This window comes from Chelonus insularis, unplaced genomic scaffold, assembly GCF_013357705.1.
Source record: "Chelonus insularis isolate UGA/USDA-ARS -01 unplaced genomic scaffold, ASM1335770v1 contig_3_pilon, whole genome shotgun sequence".
Classification (NCBI taxonomy): Eukaryota; Metazoa; Arthropoda; class Insecta; order Hymenoptera; family Braconidae; genus Chelonus; species Chelonus insularis.
The window spans coordinates 2,100,730-2,119,495 of record NW_023276556.1 but is presented as its reverse complement, the minus strand read 5'-3'; the positions used below and the strand labels follow the sequence as shown (position 1 = coordinate 2,119,495).

Below are 18,766 nucleotides of genomic sequence, written 5' to 3'. Positions count from 1 at the left end.
AACCGAAATAAATTGCATTAAAGATAGGGAAAATATATATTTTCCTGTGTAATGATTTAGTATTCATCCCTAGACCTGCTCTTTCGTAAGTTGAGTGAGTGTGAAAGCTGGAGAAAGAGAATAAAGTGCGTTTGCTCTTTCTAAGCCCTTTGCCGACTGGCCAAGCGTGGTTCGTTAACTCGGAGCGCGATCTGCGCCCCAAGAGGGTTTAGGTACGATGGATACCATGCATCTCAACACAACATTCTACCACCACTGACTCTTTGATTTCTCGCGGTATTCATCTCACGCAGGGTACATAAAAAAAATACAAAATCTGAATACAGATCTGCAAGTTAAATAGAAAGGGAAAGCATAGTCGATTTTTACACAAAATACGACTTGAGATTTTCATGCATTTTTTAACTTTACTTATTTTAACCAGAGAAATACTCAAGTTTTGATACATTAAAATAATTAACGAAAACCTGATTGTCCTAAAGAACTTCAAACACTTTTACTTTGCTTACTAAGCTTCTACTGGAAGTTTTCTTTATAACAAGAAAAAAAAAATATGCTAACATTCATTTAGCATCACGTTGGGATATACATTGTGAGATGACGGGGAGGTTGTAACTCGGAAACGTGTTTGGAACACGTACAAACTGCTTTAGAAGTAGCACGAGCGTACTTACATTGAAATTCTGAAGATACCTTGAGCCAAATGCTTACGTAAATGGTTGAGCGACGCTGACGGACATCTATACTTTCTTGGGGAGAATAAAATAAGATTCTTTTATATTTTCAAACTCTTGTCTGTTTAAAACATACACATCTCGATCAAATATATCAACAAAAGGAAAGAAGAAATAATATTCACTGAAACATCGATCAAATAATACAGAAAGTGAATTCTTCTTTTTACCATTTTTTTTTCTTTACTTCACAAAATGATCAATAATAAGAATCAGTAAAATTGTTTTACTTATAAAATACAAACTTTCAAGTCTTTTAATTGAATTCAATTATAAAAGTAATAAATTTCATTTGAGTATGTTAATTAAATAATGTACTTATTATTTTTTATTGGAAATAAATTCAGAATTTTTATCATCTGGTGAAAACATTTAGAAAACTTGAAAATTATTTAAATAATATACTTGACATTTGATTGGAAGATTTTGACTTATCAATTCAAGTGGACTACCATTCCAGTCATTTATAAATTATCTACAATATCCAGTGGATCTTGAACGATGTAGTATAATAAACTATCGGAAAAATTACAATTTTAAATGATCAACCATTCACGAAGGAGGTAAAATTTTTAAAGAGTATATACACAGTGAAGTTGTTAACAAAGAAGGTAAAATGATGGTATACAATGTGAAATCTGTGGAAAGACTTCTCTATATATTCGTTATTCGTTGATGTAAATTGCAGTAGCTCGTCGTTCAGCTCTTTTCTCCTCTACTGTATACCTATTCACTATCGATGCATACGAAAGATGAATTATTGCAAGCGATTGAACGAGGTCTTAGCCTCCAGCAAAGTTTAAGTACGTTCATAGAAGAGAAACCTTTAAAATCTTCCACTAGGTTATCGATCCATGTGCAAGGATATGTTTGGGTGGTGCCTTGAGTACTATTGCATTCAATTCCATACTATTTCAATGGTGGTCTTGGAGATAAATGTAGTCATCAATCTAACTGTTGGTTGGTTTTGGCAAGACCAAAGAATCGAATGGCTGTTCATTTTAAATAAAACAATTTTATCCATTTTTAATTCGTGTAGTATGTAGTGAAAAATGCCAGCTACAATTTCTCCAAGACATGAAATTATTTAATGTTTTTGGAAAATTCATTTGACCTACATCATTCCAACTGAAACAATGTCCCAATAAAGACTCGTATAGTTAAATAATTAACACTCGAAAAGTAAGGCAAACAATGATAATAATTTTGAAGAATCATAATAATTAAATAATACAACTAAAATAAACAAACTCAATGAGTAAATATGATGAAAAATATCTACAATAGTTGATGCATTTATTCTTTTAATTAAATAATTAAATCTGACTAAAACTTATTTATAAGTTACATCAAATATTAGCTTTGAAAAATTATTTTCTTCCTTCAGATATAAACTTTAAAATTGGTTTAATTAAAAAAAATCAAAACTTTAAATTATTTTTATTCTAAAAGATAAATCAATAAATATTCCGAAATATGACATCATTATCTTCCAAGCGGATCCTTCAAATGTTATTATTATATTAGAAGACAAAGAATCATACATAACATCTTGATAGAATACAAGAAAGATTCACAGTAGGGAATCGGTTTATTTGTTTATCCCAAAAGCTCTGGTTCATTATGAAAATTTTATGGATGATTAATCACTAGGAATGGTAATTTTTCAGATGATTTGTACTTAAGCATCATGAAACGTTCTCTCATCATGATAGATAATTTGAAAATACAGAGCTTAAACTTAGCTGAGTAATGGTTGTTGTAGGAATTTTTTCGAGGATTCTTTTTGTGATTGCGTGAAGTCCGTTGAGGGTTAAAAGCCAAGTTAGGTATGTTTGTAACTCTTCAGAGATTTTTAAACTCGAGAAGCTTTAGTTCTTACATAAAGAGGTGAAGGAGAAAACGAGAGGAAGTGAGTAAAGTTAGTGACTCACTGGGGATTGGTATAGTCTCGCGGTCTGGAGACTCTAAACTCACATGTACATATAGTGATACTGGGTATATACACTTTTACATATGTACATAGACATAAAGAGAGTGTGTGATGTGGCCTAAACTGCTAGCTTTTTTAGTGAGCTCGATACGAGTACAGACCATGAGCCAATATATTTTCGTATAGTATATACTACACCTACTTGCTACTATATTCTTACTCTCTTATCCTTATTCAGGATATATTTAGATGTAACATAGAGAACACTCGCTTTCTACCTCTCTTGTGGGTGCATTAGTATTTGTGCAAACCCAGTACATTCCATTGATTTTAGAATCGACATAAGAACGTGCATTGCCTTGGAACAAAATCTATAAGATTCTGAGAATTTAACAATTCACGTACACTTGAACTTTCAAACATAATAATCGTTGGCGATTCAACAAAGATTTTCTTATAAAAATGTTGTAAGAAATTCCAACTAGTGCAACAAATAAAATGCTATTTAATTACACAATACAAGTGAAGAATTATAAAAATCTTCACATAAATTTCTCGTTTTTATTTTTATAAAAATTACTAAATGATTTATCTTTCAAGTTTTCTATAATTTAAAAAAAAATAAATTTGTAGTAGATATATATTTGTTAATTGGTTAAATTTTCTAAAAAACAAAAAACACTGTTGTTTCAGTAATTAATTAAATTATAATGGAAAATAAAAATTATTTTCCAAGTTCCTTTTCAGATTCTTTGAAGAAAAATACTGTTTTATTCCTAAAGACGTAAAAAAGGTTAATGTTTGAAACTATTTTTTTTTCCTTCTTTTTTATTAAAAAAAACCAAATTCTAACAAAATATATTTTAAAGTCAATTCTCAACTTTTTACAGCCTTTGTTGATTGTAGAAGCGTTGAAAATTTCTACAATAAAAATACTGATAAAATATGAGTTGAAGTTTGTTAATTATAATTCTCTTCCTTTTGATACCTCTGACTATCATTCAATTATTTAAAAATAATAATAAATCTGAATTTTCTTAAAAAAAATTGTTTGTACATTTTTATTATTTCAATCATTTTTACATAAATAACAAGGAATGCAAATTTTTTTATCGTTATAAACAGTTTAGTCCGACTTTTCTGATCGATTTTAAAATCGACATAAGAACATCTAAATGCGAAGAGAAAGTTGATAAAAATACCTGGGATTCAACAATTTACGTACACTTGAACTTTTCAAATATTTAATCATCAACAACTGAACGGATATTATCATATACCATATATCATATATTTTTTCAATTGCATCGAAAAGTTTTTAGTACTTGAAACAAGTGGGCGCTCGTTCAATTTTTAGATTACAAAACTTGCTTGTGAGTCGAAAAGTTGTCAAGGGTCATAGACAAAAGAGAAAAATGTCTAGAAGAAAAATAAAACTAACGAGAGACCTAAGTTGAGGCATTTGTACGTACATTTTTTTCCTCTCATCTTTGTCTCACTTATTTTTACAACATTTTTTCTTTCCAGCGAAAGGCATTATTGTGAAAAAGAAAAAGTAAAAATGACTGCCCTTATTTTTCAAACAAAACGAATGGCAAGACAGCACATGGTAGAGTTAAAGTAGCGATAAAAACAAGAGAGAAAAATAGTCAACGGGGAATATTTGAAAAAGAGAACACTGCCAACGAGTTGGAATCTTGAACAACGTGCTGCTACTGCTGCTACTCCTGCAGCACCACTTTTACTTGCAAGTAATTCAAGATACATCATGATTACGTTTCAAGCAATAGCCACCTTTATTATTTTAATTCTTACTTTCTTTGAGTATTAAATATTTATAGAACGTAAAACAGGTTCTCTTTAACTGATAAATAATTATCTACGAAAATATGTCATTTATCAAAAGATTAATACTGAGTGTTTTTAATTAGATGGAATTCTTTTTTAACTTTCTTTTAAAAAGTAAAAATAAAATTATTCATCACTATCATGTATCAGATTTCACTTAATTAATTATAATATTTATTTGATAACGTTTATTTAGAACATTCAAATTCTTTTAATTTATCAATTAATTATAATTCATAAGAAATGCTATTTTAAAATGTTATAATGTTTTAAATATTCAAAATTCATTCTTTTTACAATGAGTAGTTAAAAATAATAAATAATGTATTCGAATGAAAATAATATTATTCAAGTATTCACTGACATTTTCAATATGAAATTGAAACATAATTAATAAACAAACAATTGAACTTTTTTGTGTAACATACATTTAATGAAAAAATTTTTTACTGCTTGAATACTAAAAAAATTTTTAAATCTAATTATTAAGATTATTGGTATTCTTTCGTCCATCAAAAAATCATCCAATAATTAATCAAGTCATCAGTAAAATTAATTTTTAAAAAATTTTTAATAAACTGGTATTTTATTAAATATATGAATTCGAAAGTGGATATAATAACATAGTATGAAATTCCGTAATGTACTTCATCACTTTTTGATACTCAATAAATCTATCGATACACTAAATATCTACTGGTATTCAAATTACTCTGATAATTTCAAACATTTATCTTATTCAAGCTACCCTATATTCATTCTATACACTTTTACCTCCACAATAGCATAATTGACGTGCATTTCATTAACTCTCGTTACGATTTCTCTCCTTTCCCCAAGCATATACGGAAGCCCAAATGAAATTGCTAGAGGTCATTTTGGATAGTGTTAGGGTACAGAATGAAAAGAGCAAGGTATACATATACATAGATATTTGTAAAAAGAGGGAGAGAGAGAGAGAGAGAGAAACAGAAAGAGAACTTTTGACGCGAGTATATTCGGGTGAGTTAGTATGGTTACGCCTAAACCGACCTCCCGTCGACGGATAATTTATCAAAAGATTAGAGTGCCGCAAGGCTCACTCTGTAATTACCGCCTCGGTTTGCCTCACGGACGCGTAACGATGTATTCAAATTTATGACGAGTCTTCCTTTGCCACGCGATCTCGCGTTTGAACTCAGTTATATCTCTTTAGGAAGTACCTTTTTCGACTACCCTAACTTAACTAACTCCCCTGCTCTATACTTGCTGCATTACCACTGTCTAGTCTCTACTGTACGCATTATTTACTATTAAAACATAAATTTCATCGATTGAATACAAGAATTATGGGGTAAATTGGTATCAATTATGAATTTGCATTGCAGAGAACTTGATACACTATCAATATATCTATCTATACATGATGAATTATTAAGTTTAATTATTCATTTATGACAATTTATTCTAATCATTTTTTTTTTGAATAAATACATACATGATCCTTTTGTACATTTAATTATATCATTTATATTCAACTAATTACATTAATAATATAAATTATGATGATCACAAAAAAATTTTTTTATGTAAAATAAACTGTCAATTATGAAGTTTATGAAGAAAATCTTTTCTTATTCATAACAATTTTTTTTTTGTATCAATATTAAAATTTTCCCCATCATTATTTTCTTTTATATTACTTTTATTTATTATTAAGAAAAAAAAAACTTTCCCTGATTTATTTTTTCATATAAATAAGCCATTTCTTTTAAATTATAGTATTTATTTTTTATTCTGTGTGCCTAAATATGCCCTGAAAACCCAAAAGATTTATTTATTTTTTTCATTGAGTACAAAAAATTTATTCTCGACAAAAACCTCGAAAAAACTCACTGACCGTAATCTAAATTTTCTTAAAAAAGAATAAAATTCATCCAAACACAATTAAAGTGTTCAAAATGTATTTTTCATCTGAATATGAGAAAAAGGAAAAAAAAAGAAATAAATTCGATAGATATGAAGAGCAATTTAATCGAAAATTCAAATTAAAGCTCTCAACAAATTTAGAGAGCTGATCAGTAAAGTATTTATTGTTCTGAATCCAACTATAGTTGAAGAGGCACCCTTAAACTCTGGCAATGTGCTTTACTCACCCTACTCTATACACCCTCTCACCAACACCGCCTTCCCCCAAGAGACATTTCACCAAGCACACAATAAGGTCCGAGCCTGCACTCCAGCTCGTTAATAATGGGACGGGCCAATGTGGAGAGTATGGTAGAGGACGTGAGCATTGATCGGGAGCACATAGGGAGGAACAATAAGCAGGAATGCATTACACACTCGTGCACGACCCGGAACAAACATAAATCGACATAGCGATACTCGCGCGAAACCTCTTCTAATTCTTCTTTTGTCTGACGATTCTAATTCTTCTGCTGTTATACCTCTAAATATATCTCTGCTTTTAATCTCACTAAAGATGAAGCAAGTGCAACCATTTTTTTTCCAACTTTTTTTGTTCATTTAATTTTTTATTATTCAATTCATGAACAATTCTCTCAAATCTAAAAAGTTTTATTTGAAAAACAATTAATTGTCAATCAATTGTTACGAATTTCATTCAAAGTTGCTTGTGAGATTTATTAATTAATTGATAAATTTTCCATATAATAGCTAACTAAAACCATTCACTAGTCTTTTTAATCCTTCTGAATGATTCAGTTGACCTCAAGTGAAATCTCTATGTAGACAATAAATTCCCTTCTCATAGTTAAACATAATAAAATCAGTTTACACTAAATAATTTCAAAGTACTCTCAAAAGAATGTTATGAAAGTATAAAATATTATCAACTACTGATGAAAAATTGTCAGAACATAAAATAAATCTTCCATAAAATTGAACAATCACTCTAGAAAAAAAAATAATAATACATAGACTTTTTCAAAGAGCAACAATTTTTTTTTTTTAAATATCATTCAAAATTTATGGAATGACACATACAATAAAATTGTTCTTTTGTTTAAAGATTGTTTTATCAAGCATCCATGCGAATAATGAAATATAATATTGACAATCTTTAACTGGGTTTGCAAGTGTGTAAATATAGATGAATTGAATAACATATATACCTTGAAAGTGAATTGAGTAATTAATAGCTTTGGATCCTCTAAACTAGACAGCTGGTAAAGTTAATCAATGACATGAAAAAATAAATACACTCTCATGTTCATCATATTTTCATTTTAACCCAAATTATATCTGACAAAATATTGTACAAAAACTAATAATAAAACATAGGAAGTTATTATACGAGAACAGTTTGCGTGTCGTCATCATAAACACTATTAATAAAATTTCATTTTTCTGGCGGCACAATTGAGATTTATGTAGCCTTCCTATCAAATAGAAGCTTAAATCCTGTGGGATCCTGAATTACGTTCTATGCACGGTGTTGGAGCCCATATCTGGTCTACCTATTCATTCTCTCACTCCCTCTTTCGCTTTTGATTCGTGCTAAATCTCTTATGTAAAGTTATATTTCGTCAGCTTATCTACCTATCTATCTACCTATATATTTCTCGTTGTAATTATATTTACGTGCTATAATTACTCTTGAATGTTTGCATTTAATTGTAAATAAACCCGTAAATCATACACAAAATGTGATATTTAATTCCCCTATCTCTTATAGCTACAACGCATTATGATAGATTATGTTAAGCTTTTACATTGACGAAAAATATAAAATTTTTCCCGACATTTTAGTGTATTTTTTATCGCACAAACCTAGGGATTAACGATGCTTACATCCGTAGCCGACTCTACATGAACAAAGAAGAGAATTAATGACCCGAGACTTAGAATCCTAGGAGGGCGTCGTCGCGAAGTAGATGAAGAGATAAAAGAGGGGACCAGCAGAAGAACCACCAACCAGTAACGTACCTAGGGATTTTGTATAAAAGGATCCACGAGTTGGCAAAAAAAAAACTCACACTATAAAGACTATTAGCATTGCTTTGCTGTTCATTTTAAGCTATTTCTTTGTTAATTTAAAATATTTATCTATCATTTATGTATATTCTTTATAAAAAAAATTAATTATTTTTAACTTTAAAAATCTTTTCCGACTATTTGCGAATTATTAACATGTATTTAATTCCCGATTTTTAATACAAATTCAACAATAACCATACTCTACACATTATATTTAAGTAATATACTCATGCGATGATACTTGGAATGTTCATTTTCAAGTAATAACAAAATATAGAAGTATTCAATTAATAATAATGATGGATATTTGGATGAATTTATTTTTTTCCTGCACGTTTTCATTTCAGATATAATTAAATATATATATTATTATATCAACAAATAACAAACAAATACTCAATAAAAAAACGTGAATTTAATATAAAATATTATTCAATGTTTTAAAAAAATATAAAAAAAAATATTTATAACTGGTTATAAACTTGCATTGATTGTGTGCATAAAATGAACAAAGAGTATATTTTTTTTTCTCAAAAATCATGCTGTTTGTATTATTCGAAATCCAGCATTGAAATTCCAGTTCATTAACTCGACTTTATTTCTTTTTCAGAGTCAATGAATTGAAGTAATTTTATAAGATCCATATCCATATATATTCTATTATTATTAAATAATAATGAAAAAAATGCATACCATATGCATTAATGTCAAACAAATTTATTTAGATAAAAGAAAAAATAAATCGAAGTTTTAAGTGACTATTTATTATAAAATTTCCACTCTAAAACTTACTTTTTTTTTTGCAAATAACTTTTTCAATAAATTCACTTTTGAAGTTTATTGTACAAGAAAATATAATACACTCTCCTTGAATTATATTCCCCAATTCTCAATTGTTATAAAACCATAATAAACTTGCTTTCTAATCTGCTATCTATTATGTTCTAATTCAATACAAAATAGGATACGACTCATTAATTATCATCCCAAGAAATTAGAGGGAAAAAATTACCACGTGAATGATCTATTTCCGCCATTAATAAAATTAATTGCATTCATTTTAAGGGAGAAATAACAAATTGATAATAAATTGAAATTTCGATCCACGTTTACTCAATAATGAACACAATTATTTTTATAATAACAAAAATTGACTGGCAATCATTTCTGTCTGAATTGTAATAAAATTATTTTTACTATATCAACAATAACAGCTAAATTGTATTAATATTATGTAATATATTGGTCTGATAAGAATAAAAAAAAAATAGATAAATAAAATTGATCTAATAATTTATTTTTATCTCGTTGAATGTTGATGCCCGATGAAATTGCACAAGCCACAAGTTTATTTATATTCAACGAATGAAATTTGGCTGTTTTATTCATGAAATTTATATACATATATATATAATATAGATGAAAATTTTTAAAGAACCTGAAAACTTGGAGAGATAGTCACGTTATTTATTAGTGTGTATCTGTCGGAACGTGCCATCGTTGCAAATTTTCTTTTTTTTTATTTATAGATGATCAATAAATGGAAGCTGTTTTAAAATACCATCACTAGTCGCGTATTTTATGCAATTGCTTTTATTTGATGAAAAATATCTATTCATACCACTGAATGATTCCACTTTGCACAACATCTATGAATATACACATAATCTACATCAAACAAAAAACCACTTATTTAGAACTTTGTTAAGTTTATTTGCTCTGAAGCATCGTACAGCTAAACAATATTCATTTTTATTCATTTGTGTGTTTTTATTCGTTTTAAAATGCAGTCTAAAAATAAAACATAGTGGTTTAGTTTATTTAAAAAAACATTATTCTATCACACGTAGTAATAAATTGCCCCGTAAAAAAAAAACATTAGTAAATAATTGAAAATAATAAATCAATAAAAATATTATTTCAAGAAAACGGACTTTCTTTTATAACAATAAATCTAAAACAATTATTGTAAATTTGGAAATTAATAGAACAAAAGAAAATAAATGTGTGAAAATTTTTAAAATAATTTCATGAATCATTAAAAATTGAATAAGGTCTCATTAATAAGATAAACTGTTAGTGAATTGTTAAAAAATGAAATCATTCTGCTAATAAAACATTAAATGTCAAGTTTATTGTAATAAATTTGATAAAAAAGAGTTAAATAAAAGTAGATACACGTTATTTGAGAAATGAGAATATGATTTACTTAAAAGATAATTAAAAATTTTCAATCAATAATTTAGTGAGTACGTATTATTATAAAGTATACTGTAAAACACGCTCGAGAGTATATGGAGCTACTAGCTAAAGATAAGAGGAAAGAAAGAAGTGGTAATACCGGTTTGCTATGTCGTTTCTTGCATGTGGTAGTTTCTTCGAGCATAAGACTTTATTCTCCAGTTACTTTATTCTCTTTTTCACAGACTTCGTCTCGGTTATATTCACGTCTTCCGGTCGTTCAAGGTGCAATCGAAGCCAGTTGATCTACATCGATTATCATATTGTATATCGAGCACAAAAATACTTCTGAACTCTGTCTCTTTTGCTTATCTTTGATGAAAGAAATGCTTAAAATTCTGTCCACTCGGAATAATAGAATGAATTTTATTTTTTAAAAAAAAAAACTCCCTCGGAATATCAAAATAATAGAAATAATAATACTATACGGATTTGCCATGGATACAATGTTTTATTCTTAGGCAAATAATGCTGACATTAAAAGAAAAACAAATTCACATTAAAATGTACAATGGGTAAAAAGCAAAAAAAAAAAAAAATATTAGACCAAAATAATAACACATTTTGTTTGTCAGAAATAATATTCACATATTTATCCTAACATTTAAATTATAGTTTTGTTTACATGTCCAGCGGGGTTTTTTTTAATGACCCGATTTGGTAGAAAAATGAGCCGGATGTATTTATCAAATTTTTATAGTATCCATCGACTAACGAGCAAAAAAGAAGGCTGATTAATTGAAATAGAAAACTGAAATTAATATTCATTCTACCATGATAATGTTTTTTTAAATAACTGTACTATATTATTTTTTTGTGTAAAAAATGAAAAGTTAAACTTGACCATTTCACGAAGTTCTTTTTTTTTTTACTGCCCTAATATTCTATAAAATATCAATAAATTTATATTTATATTGGAAAAATAAAAAATTCGATATTATTGTATCCTTTTAATTCAAAAAACAATATAAAATTAATTATTTTCAATATCATAAGTTAGTTACTAAAAAAAAAGCTCGGCATGTATTTGGATTTCTACCTTATACACAACATTCTGAAATAAGGAGAAAACGATAGATTAAGATGAATAATGAGCCTGTCTAAAGCATATTTGAGAAATATCCCGATAACATCAGGATATGATTATTTTAAAAAAATTTTCATTTTCTTTTTTCTCTCTTTCATTTATTTAATTTTTTTTCTTTAACTATATTTCGGTCTTAAAAAAAGAGGTAATTAAAAAAATTTATGCTTTGTGAAAACTTTTTTTCCGCTTCATGAGTATATACCAGAAGTAAAAATAAAAGAAAAAATGGCGTGAAAAATGTATGTCGAAATAATTAACCGTCGAACTTTTTGCTGTGAACAAAGAATGTTTTGCAGATGATGATCATGAAACGAGGTAAAGAAGAAATAAAAGGGAGAAAAAAGTCTAAAGAAACGGAAACAAGAGCGATAAGTAAAGAGGGTAAGTTAAAAAAAGTGGGTCAAATGAACGAACGAACGAACATTGAGTAAAACACAGCTATCATCATCCAGTGATCTGTATCACTCATACACTGAATGTCTAGTCGTACTTTTCAGCTTTTTTCATTATTATCATTATCATCGTCAAAAACTCATTCATGCATTTCTTCCTCCCTCAAATGTATGTGTCGGTAATGCCAAGACGATAGCTGGGATTATGGCGATGTAGGTACGTCTGAGATACCACAACGTCGCCAACGAGCATCTCTCTGTAATAAACGAGAGGTGGAGAACCAAAGTCAGTCACGTAATACTCGGGCGTTGTCGTTGGGTTGGTGCGAGAATCCCGTACGTGCCTCCCTCAGCATTAATCACGCGTGGTTAATTAACACGAGAGGGAGAGAAAGTCGAGCAAGACAAAGAAAAAATAATCATTTGATGCTGTTCCGACGACGAATCGCGACGCATTAATCATACTTTGTAAACTGTTCATAATTTTGTTGTTATTATAACTACCTTCGTAATTTAATCATAATTATGATAACGATGAAAATTGTAATGACACATTTTATGAATATTTTTGAAATATTTCAGTGATATTATTTCATACATTTTTAATCATTATATACTGTTTTTTAAACAATAGAAATGTTAGAATAGAAAGTATTATTATATCATGAATTCAACAACTCATATCCACTAATGCAGTGCCTATAGAACTGTGATGACTGAACAGATTTCAATAAATGCAGTGTTAAGCTCTGACTTTAATCTCATGAATGACACCTGGTATATTGATGTTGACAAAAAAAGACAAATTGTAAGCGTATACAAAATTCATCATTTTTTTTTCTAAAATAAGTATTTTCATTATTTTATGTTAATTCATTATGATTCAGTTCCGTAGTATAACTACGGAAAAAATTAAGAATTTAATTTAAAAAAAAGTATGAAATTGAAGTAAAAATTCCTTCGTGTTAATTTACAAATAAAAATATTTCAATGTTCATAAATATTTATAGTATGACTTTGAAGATAAGAATTTAATCATTCATTTATCGCTAATTTTTCAACATTAAACAATATAAAAATCCTGAAGATGTACAAATACCAAGCCGATTACGTCAGAGTTTGAATCCTTCCGAGAACTCGACACGTATTATACCTAAGCTATACGGCTTCTCGCGTTTTTTCTTCACATCGTCATTCAGGAAGAAACGGGTTCTTCTCTTTCATCCTATCCTATAGTGAAAAATTTTTTGTTACATCCATGTTATAAGTTGATTGCCCACCCACGAAGAATAAATAAATAACGTAATTGATACTTTGATGCCTTATCACGAATGTGCATGCATAGATAACTGATATAACGTCATACGGAATACATTTAGTGTATGACCACTCTTACTATAGTGACGATAAATGAAGGGCTGAACACATTTTGATTTGTCTCCATTTACGATCGACGAACCGCACATGTGCGGCCACACTGGCAACACGAAAACCTCGCAACTATTTCTCTGCTCCCTTTACTCTCCTGTCACTGTGGCTGACATGAGCTGTCAAGTCACGTCATCTACGACCACGGGCCAGATTTTCAAACAATATTATTCGCAGCTAGCGATATTTTATTTATGCAATATTTCACGTATACTTTCAGGACGTGAGAGAAAATGGTCTTAGTTTGACATTGATCACTTTTACTTTATGTGTTTTGTCTAATTATTTTTATCATATAATATTCAATAAATATCATGTGATATTCCGATAAACTTCAATCAGAAAAGCAAAACTGTTTCTAACGACACATCATACATGAAATCTAGTTCATATCATCAATAATCTATTTCTAAGAACTGTTTAGTTATTACTTCAAGTCATTTTCAATAAATACCTTTATATATAATTGATCTCTTGAACTTTTAATAATATAAAAAAAATGTCTAGTCACGATATTAATAAATAAATTATAAATATTCCGTGATGAAGTATTTTGTATAGTTATTTATAGACTTGATATTATATTTTTAAGATTTATTTCCTGTTAAAAGTAATTTTAGATTATTATGCCATTAAATATGCAATAATTTGCTTCTTCATTATCGGAGAATCTTTTTTCTTTGAATCTTCCTTGGTATTTTAGAACAATTTTAAAGCTGCTAAAATATTCTACACTTTAGGAAGAAAAATTGTAAAGTTATTTTTTAAGCCTCTTATTAAACGGCAGCTGCAATTGATTATGTTGAAGATCTACTGTCAACTCGAATGGCGTTGATTTTTGGGGTAATTTTAACAGTCCAGATGTTTCAATTTTTTGAAAAAAAATATTTATAACAGAATATGCATTTTTTCATTTTATAAACAAAAAATCGTGCGTCAATTAAATTGTAACAATAACTAAATATTTCCTCAAAAAAAAAAAAAAATATTAAAGTAACATAAAAAAATGATTTATATATTTATAAATTTAGCTGTAGGAAAAAATGTTGACTTAATATTTTGAAAATATTCTAGTTCGACGTCGTCATGACATACAATTATGAAAGAACATAAAACAAACCTATTTACTTTTGTCATGTGATTATGAGGTAAATTATTTAGAGGGTAATTTTTCAAGAATGACAATTCAGCGATTAAATATATGCAAAACGAACGAAATAACTTTTTATTCTGTTTCTATTGAGCGTAACTCATTAGCATATGTAAACTACCAACAGTGCATGCAAAACAAATAGAGTCTACTGAAGCAAAACAAAAAACGGCAATATATCGAGCTGAAGGTCAAACTCACCTTGTAATTCGATGATGTATCCTTTGTATGCATCCTCCGTTGAAATCTGCCTTCCCCATCCATAATCATTTACGGGTAATACACTTGTTTTTGACCTTTTCTTTTTATTTAAAACCGATTATTATTATGTATAGATTCATTTCTTGCTCCAAATAACTCCAATTATGAAATATTTTCACTATTTTTACGGCACTATTACTCATATATAAGTACAACACGATTTAGCGGGATAGTACACAAACTGTCGGCATATATATTGCAACTTTATTGAGACTAAGTCACTTGAAGATCATCGTCTCATGCTAGGGCGTTGCGTCACCGAGCAACGGTTAACCTTAAACCATGTATCTATCATTCTTTGTGACTTGGGTTTCTCTTCACACATCTACCGACGAGTCTTCATGTATTTACTTTTTTGCAAGTCTATAATCTGCGCATATAAACTGCTTAATAATCACTTGGAGATCACTATTTAATGTTTCATTAATTTTTAAAGTATGTCAAAACTAAATGAAGTAGAAAAAAAACATCTAAACACTAAAAATGTGCAAAAATGAACAACAACGATCGTTTATAAAGCATCAAATTTACACCACATATCATACAACTAACCGACACGGCGTCTTATTGCGCACTGGCGTGCCGAGTCCAAGCTGTGTAAGCGCCGAACTGTCGCGTCGAGTCGACTTCTCACGGAAACAACCGAATATGTACGAAAGGTATGGAATTTAACCGAAGCGCGAAAAATAGCACTTTAAACTATTTATAATTAATTTTTTATACTTTAATCTTGTTATATATATTTATTACACTATTTTTTGCTTATAATTAATAACGAATCATTAATGATTATTATTATTTTAATACAAAATAGGAAATGTAATTTAGAATTTCCACAAAACACATACATTCGTACATTTTATATCAATTCTTTAAAGAAATTGGAAAAATTACTATTTAGTGATAAATCAAAGAATTACTAAAAATGTTACATCATAATTTATTGAATTGTAACAAGAAATAAAAAATAGTTTTGAAAAATAGTAATTGGTTATGGATGATTAATTATTTATAATTTTAACCTAATGGATTTCAAAATTTGAATTATTTTATTTTCATTTTTTTCATAAATGTAAGATCGCTATTTGTGAAATTGAAATTTTCCATTTTCCATAATAACTCAAATTGCTTACTAATTCTAGAAATTCATACTACTTTTCTTTTTACATATTTAACATTCTTCTATTGAAAAATATTAAATTTAATGCGAAAGTTTACAATAATAAATTACATTTCATTTATAATTTCAATTTCATGGAATTACTTTGAATTAAGTATTTGTATGATTCATTTTGATATAAATTAGAGAGTCAATCGGTGCATTAATCATTTTATATACATTATATCTTTTTTGTAATATGCCCTTATAAATAATATATCATTAGTATTAACGATATTATTATAAACTTTTGAATGTTTATTTATTTAAAACACTTTGACATGAAGATGAATTTCTGTGCTGAAAAAGAAATGAAAAATAAAATATAAAGCATTAAGTGGTATTAGCATCTTAACTGATTTTCTAACAACTTTATTATTTTTTGAGAGAAAAAAGAAAAAAAAGATGATAAGATTCTAATCTTCTTTGTTACTTAAATCTTGATATTTTAAAGGTGCACGCGTCAAGATAATAAAAAGAAAGATGTGTAAAATGATATAGAAAAAAAGGTGAACGGAGACTAAAAGAGAAGATGAAGGTCTAATACAACGTTCAAGAGATCAAAGACTTTGGTTATCGACTTCTTTCTTTATAGTCGTAGCCTCAACATTATCGCTGATTGCTTTAGTATCGCGAAACGACCAAAGGCGACTCGTGGTTACCTCGGGGATCCGGTTACGCCCTACTTCTATCGATACGACAAATTGGAATGGACAAAAAAAAAGAAAAAAATGAAAGCCAAGGGGAGGAAAAAATTTGAAAAAAGTGTGAAAGTGATAAAGTATTTAGATTGTTGAAGCGACTGTTATCGGCTCTTGTCTGGCGGATTTAGCGCAAAATCAGATGCAACATCCAGCAGTTGGAGAAAGCTCTCAACAAGCAACATATTGCTGGCTTTGAAGTCCAGCACGTCGATCGTCTGTATAACATACGAGGCCGATCGATCAGTCCTTTTATTGTTGGCAGTGGAGTACCACCGCTTTCCTGCGAATACGATTTCCAACTGTGCACCCAGTGAATCAAGTCCTTTTCCGTGTGTACCTAAGTACACAATATACCCCCTCAGGCGAATAAAATGTCCAAAAGTACTTAGTCAAGAAAACGAGAATCACTGAACTTTCAACATGAAACAAATAAAAATATATTTTTCAATGAAAATAAAATAATATCTTCAAAATATAGAATTTTTAGATTGCAAGATTTTATTTGACTTTTTTTATCATTCGTCAGAGAAATAAAAGTAAACGGTCAGCGAATGTGCACACTGGAAAAACTGTCGGTCGACTAGTCGAAAGCTGTTCGTAAGTAAGCGAAAAAGAGAAAGAAAGATACACTGGCAGGTGTCCATTGCATGGGTTACTAGTCTCAGTAGTGAACGAAAATTGCCGTCAACTTTCTTCGCTTTTCTTCCTTGTCCTTCTCGTTTTTCCTTTAACGCGTTTCAAAGTACATTCCAATTGGAAACTCACATCTTTCACCGTAGCTAACTCTCCTATATATTCTTTCTTTCTAAAGTCCATTCGGGTTCCTTCATGTACCTGAAAAATAACAAAGATCTTGAATTACTATATAATATAAATCGTTTTGTTCAATAAAGTTAATGCAAAAAATAAAATATATAATTTTATATTGATATTATTTCGCAAAAAATGTGTTAGAGTAAAGAGAGAATAAGATGGCAAACAAAGAGTTGGTTTTCTCTTTGCTTTCAGGACAAAAGACAGTAAATCCGGGTCGTACTTTTCCATCTGGAATTCCGGAGCGAGGGTGCGCTAGCGCAGAATGTACGCTTGGAAAACCATTACAGGAAAAGTGTTTCGCACTGCTCGATCTCCACATTCTTCTTTTCTTCTACCACCCCCTTAGCTCTACCAAAAACACTTACAAATACACAGTAAAACTTTGAAGAAGTTTCATTTTATTTCTCATTAAACAGGAGTTTAGTATCTTTACTTGTGCGATTATAACAGAATCATTCTTGATATAAATATAAGATGAAAGGTATGAAATTTAACACTTCCTATTTATACCCACAAAATATTTTATTTCAGAACTTTCACTCGCTAAATGTATACTTGGGATGAATATATATTTTTTTCATCAATAAAAACTTTAACTCTAAAAACAATACATGAAAGATTACTTCGGGATTATTTTTTAATTAATTAGAAAAACATTAAACTAATAAATTAATTTTTTCAATCACATTTTCACGGATATTTCAAATATCAACATTGACTCATCATAAAATATTTATTGATGAAAAATAAATTGAAAATAAAATATTAAATTATTATATCATATCTTATACCAAGCATTTAAATTGGTATGATTTTTTTATCACATTTTTAAAAAGTAATCTTGCGTGTAATTGTCAATCCATAAACATCACATTGAAACCTCACATCACAGTTAATACGAAAATATTCATGTTCTTTTCGCTCAACCTACTTTGAATAGATATGTATAAAGCTCCTGTTAAACTCCCAATTTTTAACTCGGCGTTAGCCCTGAAGCAGGATCCATTATATATATTTGAGGCTCAATTCTCT

General features: G+C 28.8%; 1 protein-coding gene across 1 annotated transcript in view; it reads right to left on the bottom strand.

Moving 5' to 3' along the window:
• The window catches only part of LOC118068592 (uncharacterized), a 78,554-nt gene extending 62,937 nt beyond the window's left edge, over positions 1 to 15,617 (bottom strand). The window contains 1 exon segment of the mRNA XM_035086083.1: positions 14,996 to 15,617. Within this exon segment, the coding sequence (XP_034941974.1) occupies positions 14,996 to 15,064 (69 nt within the window). The 5' untranslated portion in view covers positions 15,065 to 15,617.
• Positions 15,618 to 18,766: the final 3,149 nt, after the last annotated feature.